General features: G+C 40.9%; 1 protein-coding gene across 1 annotated transcript; it reads left to right on the forward strand.

The window, feature by feature from the left end:
- The first annotated feature begins 9526 nt into the window (after positions 1 to 9526).
- LOC130612851 (major facilitator superfamily domain-containing protein 6-like) lies at positions 9527 to 11247 on the forward strand. Its single transcript, XM_057434194.1, has 3 exons — positions 9527 to 9530; positions 9648 to 10943; positions 11165 to 11247. Exons 1-3 carry the CDS (start codon positions 9527 to 9529, stop codon positions 11245 to 11247), a joined length of 1383 nt encoding a protein of 460 aa, XP_057290177.1.
- Positions 11248 to 11505: the final 258 nt, after the last annotated feature.

The following is an 11505-nucleotide window of genomic DNA, read 5'->3' on the forward strand; positions in this document are numbered from 1 at the left end:
CCATACATTGGCCAAAAATCACTCAACGATACCAGGGTTTTTTTCGCCGTCTCCTCTCATATTAAAAAGACAAAAACACTAAGGGACCAGGGTGATAGATAATATGCAACATTACAAAATGAACACTCTTTTTTTATTCTTTTTTTAGCTTTGAACATGGCAATAGGCAAAAATATAAAAAAAGTTGTTTGTTTGTTTTTCGCAGGTTTAAACAAAATAACTTTAAAAAAAACATTTTTTCTTTTAAGGCTTAAAAATAACAAAATTTATAGCCAGACTCCCAATATCGACTGAAAGAGCAGCTAGTTTAGGGGTTCACGATAACTACATTTTCCCAAAAAACACTGTCAAACTCTCATAAAAAATATCATACACAATTTCACTTGTGATGTCACAACTTTGCGTCACGCCTCATTGCACAAAATTTCGCTAACAATCATCAAAAAATCTTGAAACTCTTGCTCTGAAGTCGTTTGGCATTGGCTTGAAACGTTAACTTACAAAATGGTTGCAAGATAATACTACTATAATAAATGAGTTGTTTCAAAACGCAAGACATGTGCGACAAGGCCGTTAAAAAGCAGCCCTGGGTGCTCGAGCATGTCCCCAACAAGTTCAAGACGCAGGAAATGTGTAACACAGTTGTTAAAGAATATCCCTGGATGCTAAGGGATGTGCCTGAATGGCTCAGGACGCAAGACATGTGCAATAAGGAAAAAGATTCCGAAATGCTCCAATATGTACCGCACCGGTTCAAAACGCAAGATATATGCAATGAAGCCGTTGAAAAGGATCCCGAAGTGCTCAAGTATGTGTAACGAGACATGCGCAATAACATGTAAAATTAATGGGTCATCTTACAACCATGTTTTAAGATAATACTACTAATAAAAAAGATAAATGGAGCAATGTAACGACTGTGAAAGGGTAATCGATGCGTATGTACAATGACATGCAATTGTCTGAAATCGTTTGAAATACAATAAACAAGATGCTACAGTTTGAGAATGAGCTTGTCAAGCCTAAATTATTCTACTCATTTGCTGCTACCTTTACAGACATCAACGATATCAATGTAGAATAGCTGACAGTGTCAGATCCCATTCCTGCCAATGGGGGTAAGGATTAACGGTATATAGTAGGGTACCATACAAGAGACCTTGTGGTACCCCTCGGGGTCAAAAAAAAAACAAAATCTGGTCCCCGCATGGAGTGACCCGGTACAACGCCAATGAAGTACCAGCAATGAGTCTCGATTTTGAAGAGTACCCTGATTGGATTGAGAAGTATCGCCAAATCTGGTCCAAAGTAGAGGATACGATCACACCCAAATTTTACGGTATGCCAATACCCTATGATGAACCCTGCCAAGCCAGTGCCATCCTAGTTATTTTGTCGGTGTATGTGCAAGACAAAAACCACTACCCACAGGTACATATTACAGAATGCCGGTACAAGGATTTTAAGAAGGAATGGCTGTTAGGTGAGGATTAAAAAACCATATATTTTATAGGCCTTGTATGGCCTATAAAATTTGTATAAAAAAAAGGCTTATACTCAAGTGGTGACTCTAGGTACTGCTTACATACTGCACAGATCTAAGTTTTTTAAAAACGTCTTGCCTCCCTTCTTCCTGACCCTTGGCAACTAGCTGGGCACGCTCTTGTTCATTGATGCTATTCACAATATGGTTAAATCGCTGTCGCATCTGTTCTTTCAGTACCATATACCTTTCCTTTACACGGCTAATCAAGCTGTACTCGTTGTAACTAATCATACCATTTTCCATTGCTTTTTAAGATCAGGTCCACGATAGAGTTTAATTTCGCGTCTGCGAGTAGCCTGATACCTTCATGTTTCTTGGATTTGATACGGAGCCGTTTTGAAGCGTTCCGGAGACCGAGTTGACATATTCCAGCTGCCATCGCGAGGCCCCTCATGGCACAGGCCAAGGTCACAGAAGCGTACCCACGTATCATGCATTATAAACTTCTTAGCAATCCTGTTCCATTTCTTGATTTCATCTCTTTAATATACCTCTATTTCCGCAATCTTTTTCAACCTAGCTTTCCTTGGGTATATCGGCACCTTGTGCAGGTTACTCGGTAAATTAGGATAGAGCTTCGTTACATCATTCATTTATTATATCAGCAAATGCATCGTAAGGCCGGTGAACGAGACGTTCTTTTCATGATGGTAGACGTCCGTTAGCATGAACTCTAGACGGTGGAAGGTAAACAGGAGTGTCAAAACTCCAGGTTAACATGTCCCCCCAAACGTTTAGCTCCTTAGTGGAAAGTAGGTCCAGAATTTTAGACTTTTTACCATCCAGTAGGCAGTCGTCTTCATCCAGCTGGGGAACGAGTCTCAACCTATGGTAAACATCGGTTTTGTAATAGGCATCGTGGTCACCGCTCGTATAATAATTTTTTGCGGGATCGTAGGGTAAACCTAATAGCTCCTGCAGCTGCCAATGAATCACCACCGTATACCCATCGCTGACACGGAGCCTGCAGAGTCCATTTTTCAGGACAAAAAGCTTAATCTTGTGTTCCGCCTGGCTGTTGACAATAGGCGCAATATCCTCCTGTACAAACCGTTCATGATCTCGATACGGGTGACCCTCTGATCTGGTCCGACTTTTCGGATCGTGAAGTCATTGTTACTGTACGGGTTCAGCCATGCAGGTCTAATACTGATGGATTTTAAGGCAATTCTCGTATCTTGTCCCAAATAGTCGTTGAATATAGTAGGCTTTTCGATATCTGTAATATACAGTTGCTTCATCCTTTGTTTTAAGAAACGGATGAACATATACTCGTATAACCCCAAGGCAAGGTACAAAAGTAACAGGGGAGAGTGGCGCTTTGGTGTAACCAACTTGGAACATCAGGATCTGTACGTATCGACTGAGTTGCTTATTTTCGTAGTCTTTCCCGAATTTACAAAGTATGCTATCAAGGTCCCAACAACCTACCTTGATGACCCTGTTCAACTGGGGTTGGCAGGACAGGCCTTGGACTACTGGAATATTCAGGTAAATTTTGCCACACACTGCGCAACTACCACATAAGGCATCTGTGCCAAGCACATGACGGGTTCCGTGTCCCTTATCAACTCCATAATTAAATTTCACATCTATTACCACATGCGGCGTATTCTGGCAAGAATAAAAGTACCAATGTCGTATGATGATGGGTTCTCGCAGTAACCAACCAAATTCATCATGCCAACATGCCAAGGCGTTACATCTGAAGGTCTGACCAAGCGAGAGTATTCGCGTCTACGTGGTATTATTGCTGGGATCACAAGCAGAGGCAAAAGCATCCTTACTTGGATCCGGTGCCGACAACTACACGGCAAGGCAGATTTTGCTACAAAAACTTGAAGCCATGGTACAACGTAAGAAGAATGTAGGCCATGACATCACTCAATTTCAAAAGGTGCTTCAATATGCCTGAACTCCTGTATATTTTGCGGTTATGCATAGCGTGTACATGCTGCTTTCTGATATGAACCTTAGGATAGGCAACATTAAGCTCGAGTTTGACAAAATCACTCATGAAGGTCTCGTAAGCGCTATGATGTCAAGGTATTCAAAATTCGCTTTGCCCTACGAGAGAATACTCCGTAGGTGGTGATTATGAAGAAGGCGGATAGCTCATACAACCTTCAGATTTACACTCCTGCCAGGTCCTTGAAAGGTGTGTCGCTATTGTTCATAGACCTCGGGAAAGTTAAGCCTATGCTGGTGTCAATGAGGTGTTCTACAACCCGAAAATTGAAAGTATTAATATAACAGTTGAAGGCGAATCTAATGAGCTCTACTCTCATGCCATGGTTTCCAAAGACCACCTCGAACAAGTCCTGAACATTTTCGGTAGCCATGATAGCAGCATCACCATCGACCAATTCTTCAACGAGAGGTATGCGTTGTTCATCGATTTCAGGAGCTCTACTGACAATATACTCCATGGTTCCGGAAGACCATTACAACGTCTGTCCAATGGGATAACCCTGCACATTACCAAAAAGACTGATGGAACCTGAGATTTTAGATGTTATGTGTACCTCCTGCAGGATGCGCAAATGAACATCCTGGATGGCAGGCTGGATGGTGTGGTGTATTAATAAATGGCGACAACAGTTGTACTGGTAGCAGGTGCGGCGATCAACGCATTAGCGTTCAGTGGTACCAATTATCTCTTTAGCAAGCTCTCGGGGCACGGTGAGGCGAAACGGAGGCGTCACGACGAGGCCGTTGGAAGGCTTAACGAAGCCCAGAGTGGATACGAAAAAGGCATGCTAAATTGGACTGGTTTAATGAGCAGCGGGAGATGCAAGTAAAGGCCGGTAAAAGCCTGAAAGAATTGGACGATAGTATGTATCAGTATTACATTGTTTTGGACAAAAAAGGCTCCCCAGTTGAAGGATTTTTACGAAGATGGTGAGTTAACGTTTCTTCTTGGCTACCTGTCGCTACTAGGGTTTATTGCCTACAAGTATATGTAACAACGTTTTCTGACATATAATAAATATGTCAGAAAAATCACTACATGTCATTACCGAGGAAGAGGCCAAAAGGTTAAGCCAAATTTATTATACCCAGGAACACCTGTGGACCAGCCGCAAGGCTATTAAATTACTCGCGAAGGATAGCAGTCTCTCAAAAAGTTAGTAACTCATTGGCTGAGTAGGCAGCTGCTCTGGTTGAGACACTACAAGGGACAGAAATGTATTGACTACCCCTATTTTACCATTACGAAGCCCAACGAAATGCATCAGTTTGATCTGTTGTATATGCCCCATGACAAGCTATACGGTATCACCCACAAGTATATCCTGACGGGGATTGATGTAGCTTCACGTTACAAAGTAGCAAGACCCCTACGAACGAAGAAAGCTAGCGAAGTCGCAGATATGATTAAGGACATCTGCAAAGCAGGGCCCTTGCACTACCCCAAAACATTCCAGTGTGACAATGTTAAAGAGTGGTAGACCCCTCAATTAGCATACTCGACCGGGTGGGGTTGTCGATGACAACAATTTCTTCGGATTTTGGGTAATTGTCCTCAAACCATCTTCTTTCGCTAGGGATAATACGTCTTTGGAAGTGCACAGTAGTATGGAAGATGATGGTATTCATCGTCATCACGTGCACTATGTTTTCTATATATCATGATGACGTCGTCCTTACCTGGAACCTTAGCATATGGTACGTACCGTTCTTTGAGCCTCGCATTTTCCTGGGTCTGTACTTCGAGTTTGTACTTCAGCTCCACGAGTTGTTCATCCCTGGAGTCAAGATCGTTATCGAGAATGGCAATGTTAACATCTCTGTCTTCGAGGGCCTGACGCTGCTCCTTGAGCTCTTCTTGTAATTTTTTAACACCTGCCGGGTTAGCCATTTGATTAAGCCCGCCGCTTTAGGCTTTTTTGACCTACGCACAATCTCCAAGGCGCCCTCGAGCGTGACAAAGACGTTATGCCCATTTTTCCCTCCTCCCCGCATACCTGATCGTGGGCCCATGGGAGATGCCTCATTAGACCCTACTATTTCGGACCTGGTATATATGAACGTCATATTTTTAACCTTTTCAATACCCAGAAACCGTCCCAAATCGGCACGTTTAATCCTGGTTGTTAGACAGGGTCTCGATGGCTCCTGTGTTGAACATAACTTGCAACGACATCTTTCTAATATATCAACGCAAGCCAGAAGATTCCAAAGTGGTCATTTTATAACTCACGAGGAGTTATAAAATGAGTGCCCGCTTACGATATATCAATATCAAACATGCCTTCGAATAGCTCCTTCGTATCATCGTCGGGCAACGTGAAGTGATTTAGGTAACAATTCTCAATGCTAAGACAATCGTCTCTGAATCGGCATCAATCGGGTTATCACATACCGGTTTTATCACCGTCATGTCGGGATACATTGCCCTTAATGTGTTTACTCTTGTGCGGAGCTCCCTGCGTTGGCATCGTATCCTATAGTGCTCACTTATGCCCTTTTTTCCATACCCATGTGGATCGTTTTTATCAACCACACATAGCACGGTATCATATTGATGTAGACATGTCTCTGCTGTAGTTCCAAATTGTCTTGCTTAAAGACATCAAGATCGTCTTCGAGTGTAGCGATGGAAATATCCCTTTCTGCGATTGCTGTAGCAAGCTGTTCCCGTAGTCTTTCCACACCCTTCCCAGCCAACCATTTTATCAAAGTTGCGGCCCTAGGCCTTTTTGACTTGACGGTAATTTCAATGGCCTCTCCGGCGTAACGAAGATGTCATGCGGATTTTTGCCACCATGTGCAACCGCCCCCTTCTTCAACCCCACAATTTCCTGCCTTGTTTTGGTTTTTTCGGTCAAATATTGAAAATTAGACTTGATATTAGCAATATCCAGAAAACATCCAAGATCTGCCCTTTTAAACAGATGTTGATCTTGCTTGTCAAACAGGGTTTCAATGGCTCCCGCGGGTAATGCGTTGTATAGGGCGAGTTGCGACGACATCTTTCTCTTATAAGCAACGTAGGCCAGAGGTTTTCAACGCGATCACTCAAGGATTTTCCCCAAACTGTGCTTGCGATGCCTTCCCGAAATAGCCAATTCAAGCAAGGGCTGCCTTTTTTTATCTAGGCTTTCGTCGGCTATGACGTCGTCAATCACAAACAACGTATCCTCTCCTGCCAACAATGAGGATATTTTTTGAATCCATTCAAACATCTCATTTCTGGGGTCTATTAGGAACACGTATTCGTCCCTCCATAATGAGGCTCTATCTAAATAGGTCGTATTCCACCGTATAGTTGGGCACAAAATAATAATATTGTGATAATGCTTCTGATACTCCTGCTCGAGTAAGTCCAAGACACGTTGTGTTTTTCCACAGCTTTTCGGGCCAGTAAAGATTGCCGTGTGGGAGTCTTTTAAGGCATTCATTTACTAATAATTGCTCCACTTCCTATTGTGGACCTTCGGGTATGTCGCGACACATGAGGAACATACAAACACACCTCCATGATTATTCACCAAAGACCCCTGACAGGAAGGGCATAGCTTAGTCCCTTGAGTATGGTATTCAGTGGGTAATGCGGCGTAGATTAATTTGCCCTGAAGGCATCGCAATACATTGGGGTACCTTTTAACGAGTAGTTGCTTCTCCGGGGCCTCTCCGATGAGTTCGACGTACTGAGGTATAATGTTGTATGTTAATAGGGTTAGAGAAGTAGGTAATTCTCATCCTGCTAAACGCCTCTGATTTCACTATCAATAGCAAGGATATCTACCTTGTAGTAAACGTCCTTGATGTCTTTATTTTTAATACTCCGCCTCTCCCTAGCTCTATTGAAGCAACCTATACAACTTTTCGTTCGACTATTCCCCTAATTTTGAGCTTGTCCGGGGGAAACGGTTGTTTGCATATCCTACAACGTTTGTTCTCCATTTACTATTCCGGTGTAAGCCCTGTGCAGTGCCTTGGCAACATCGGCAAGAGTTGGAGACTGGTAGGTCTCCTGGTATCTGAAGGGTGTTTTGTGGTGCAAGTGTAACTCAAAGTTCTCCCAGCTATAACCTTCGGAAAATTGTGCCTTTATATGGTCCTGGAGTATAATTATTAAATCATGTAAGGACTGCATATAGATGCGGCGTCTGGGGCGATACTTTGACAGCCTCTTATTATCAAGGCATGGGATGCATGTACTTGTAGTTTCACCATTGCCCCTGATCCTGAACTGGTTTAGGGGGAGAGATTTTGAGCACTTGGAAAACTTTTTTCCCTCCTCCATGATTTCTATTTGCCACTAGGCAAATAGAAACTTTACCATGCCTATTTTGGAGATATTAACGATTTTTGTACCAACCTTGTTTTATCGTTTATTTGTCGAACAACATCGCTGCCGTCATATAACCAGCTAGCTTCAAACCCCAGTCCTCGAAACTCCTAGGACCTTTTTTCCGCCCATAGCGATCAGTATCGTGTACAAGACCAATCTGACTGACTACCATAAAGCATCAATAATCATGGTTTATTTGGGACCCATATTTGCATCTAGATGTTTGCTTATTGTCATTTATTAAGTGTCATTTTTTTAGAAAATTCATTGCATCTTGAAGATGTCAATCTGAGGCTGAGCTTTGCCCTGTTGCTGAGGCTCTGGTGCGGAGTTTTGGGGTTTGTTTTTACCCTTGCTAAATTTGTACCAAACTCCGACACCTATGGCAAGCACGGCCAAACTCCTGATTCCATAAAGGTATACATCCGTTGATTTGCTGGAACCTGTCGCAGGTTCTTTATCATCCTGTGAAGGTTCTTTGCCCACGTTCTTCTTTATGTCGGCCTTGTTCCTTCTGTTCCATTCGGCAAGTCTCTTGCCAGCTGCGACACGACCCTCGTTCTTCAGTGGTTTTGTTATAACCCTCTCCTCTTGTTTTTGTTCCCCTTCACTCGTTTTATTATAGCACCGTCTCCCCCCTTCACCTCCTTCCCCGCGTTCTCTTTCTTCTTGCTCATATGCCGAGCTACATGCCCTGCTACAAGCAATGGGGCTAAACACCTCCCGACAGTGCAGTATACGAGTATTCCTAAATCATGGAGTTCCGGATTATAGGGTCTTCTTCGATATCTCGACGTAATTCATCTACACTGTCTACATCTATAAAGTTCCCAATTATGCTAGCATACAGGCTAATCACGTGACTGGACACTGACCTAGTATGTAGGCCATCATGGCATAGGGTAGAAGTATAGCGATTACTACACACACCTCCATTTATAGCAAGTGTGTTTGATCAACAGCGCTATGTTACATTCTACTCAGAGATATATCGATGTCCCTTTTATCTGAAACCCACATGGGCTGCATGTTGGGGTAGTGGAGTCTTGCAATTTGCACCTCTTCGCTAGGATATACCCCATTCTCTCTATACTTTAGTGGCACCTTGTGATCAAACTGCCACTGCCTTCGGTTTCCCCAGTATTGATAAACAAAGTTTTATTTTTTATTTTTATCTTTTTAATAAAAAAGGCCATATAAAATTTAAAAATACTTAGTTTTTGAGCTATGTATAAAAATAATTTAAAAAAATAATTTCACGCATAAACATTGCAGTTCGAGTAGAGCTACTACATTTTGAAATGACAGCATTGCCATTAGATGATGCTTCACCTAACTGATTTCTTGAATGAGAATCGACAACAAATATTTTTAAACACTTCGTTCTGAATTTGGTGTTTATATCACATAAAACTATTCCCATAAAATGATCACCTACATTTGAATCTAAATTTTTAATGTCTGGCTTCAAATCGAGTCAAAACTGAAAATTACATATGAGATTTTATATAAACGCCAACAAAGACTTCTTATTGACGTTAACATTTTAGCTTAAAAAGGCAGTCTGCTAAACCATATAAACAAACAAAATCTCTTTTGCAGATTATATGAGAACCTTAAATGCAACGGGATTTCTTTTAGGAAGACCTTAGCAGCCAATAGGCAATGCTTTGGATATCATGAGTAAAGAACTACTTGAACAAATAGAAATGTGTCTTGTTTCTCCCCTTCTATCTTAATATGCCAAATTCTCCTATATTAATCTCCGGCTTCAGTAACGATAAGAATATTTATTTTTAGAACAGTTCATCAACGACAGATTTATCAACCAACAAATGTTTGACATTTCAACTAATTTCTGCAAAGATTGCTTATTTTTTTACATACTGCTTCTTTGGTTCGTACAAACCGTATTTTGTCGTCTTCCTGGTCCATCAACTGGTTTATCAGCAAGTAAAGCTGGACTGATCTTTGGAATCTGTCAGTTAGTGTCGTTCATTTTTCTGCCACTCTGGGGTGTATTAATCGATCGTACTGGAAAGAGGTTGTTGTTTACATTCGTAATGTTAATTGGTATTGCTTTAACGCTGTTTCCGGCTCCCTGGATAGCTGCAAGATATAAATGTGATCATTACATCGTCGGTAATGTCAGTTCTAGTGATTCGAGGAATTCCGAAAAATCACCATCTTCAGCAGTTTGTTTACAAAGTGATAGTTCTAGAACTTTGTTTTATGCAATGTTAGTTGTGTTTACAGCAAGTTCTGTATGTGAACAACCTTTTCTTTCTTTTTTTGATTCCGTTGTTAGTTTGCGCAAAAGCAAAATTACATTTGGGCAACAAAGAGTATTTGGTTCCATTGGTTATGCAGTAACTGCTTTCGTGGCTGGTCTTGCTGCTGATAATTTTACACATCCAGAAATATCCCCGTACAGTGCAGTATTTTTTGTGTTTTTACCATTCTTAGTTGTATCATTGCCATTTGTTGGGAGTCTTGTTAAGAATGCAACATTTAAAAACGAGAGCAAAGAACAAAAAGGAACGAAACTTTTAATAAAAACAGTATTTAAAACATGCTGCAAGTTGGACAATTTTGTGTTTCTTTTAACTGTTCTGGTAAAGGGATCGATGACTGGTTTAATGGATATTTATCTGTTTGTGTTTATGGAGAAGGAGATGGACGCTGCCGAGTCAATAATGGGCATATCAATTGCAATCGCTTGTTTAAGTGAAGCTTTAATATTCCCATTTGCGTCTCCTATCATGGGAAAGCTTGGAGGGACCGTCCCTTGTGTTATTATTGGTTTGTTTTCAATTAGTATGCGTTTCATCTTCTTCTCCATCGTGCACAATCCATGGTTTATTTTACCATGTCAACTATCGAATGCGTTAGATTTTGCTTTATTTTGGGCAGCATCTATTGAACAAACAAGGAGAATAAGTCCTAAGGAAGTGTTAACCACGATGTTTGCCATTTTATTCAGTCTTTACATTGCTCTGGCGTCCCTAATAAGCAGTACTGCTGGTGAATATCTTTACGACGCCTTTGGAGGACGCATGTTATTTCGTGGTGCTGGTATTGTGGGTTTTGTATGGTGTTTGGTCGCGATATTACTACATATTGAAGCGTCTTCTTCTACGTCAATCAAGAAGTGATGATCTAACAGTGAAGGAAATGCTAAATAGAAATAGTGATTTATAAAATATTTTGAATGTAAGTTCCAATAATGTTTTCAATGTTTTGAAAATGCTTTGAAAGTTATTTGCAGGACAAATGTTGTATTTCTTGTTTTTTACCCTTAATATTTTTTTTGTAAGCGAAAACGGTATTGATAGAAGAAGTGTTAAGGAAGATAGCGCTAACAGGAAAATCAACTCGCTGTAGAAAGGGACCTGTGTGAATCCTCACACCCATAGCACTTTATAAACCATAAAGGGCACAATTTTTGCAACAAATTTTAGAAAACGAAAGTTTAGAGAGAATAATTTTTCTGACGTTATTAAGTCTAAATTTTCCTTGGAAGAAATGAATTTTGCTATTTTTAACAAAAAAATTTCTTGACATTTTCTAAACGATATTTATATCGTTTGATTTAAACCGTTCGACTTATACTGTTTGATTTATACCGTTCGATTTATACTTTTCGATTTATACCGTT

Source organism: Hydractinia symbiolongicarpus, chromosome 10, assembly GCF_029227915.1.
Source record: "Hydractinia symbiolongicarpus strain clone_291-10 chromosome 10, HSymV2.1, whole genome shotgun sequence".
NCBI lineage: Eukaryota > Metazoa > Cnidaria > Hydrozoa > Anthoathecata > Hydractiniidae > Hydractinia > Hydractinia symbiolongicarpus.

Excerpts from the sequence above, each read along its gene's own strand:
- LOC130612851 (XM_057434194.1), top strand. Across the intron at positions 10,944-11,164 it reads TATTGTGGGTTTTGTATGGT|CGAAAACGGTATTGATAGAA; the intron begins GTTTGGTCGCGA and ends TTTTTTTGTAAG.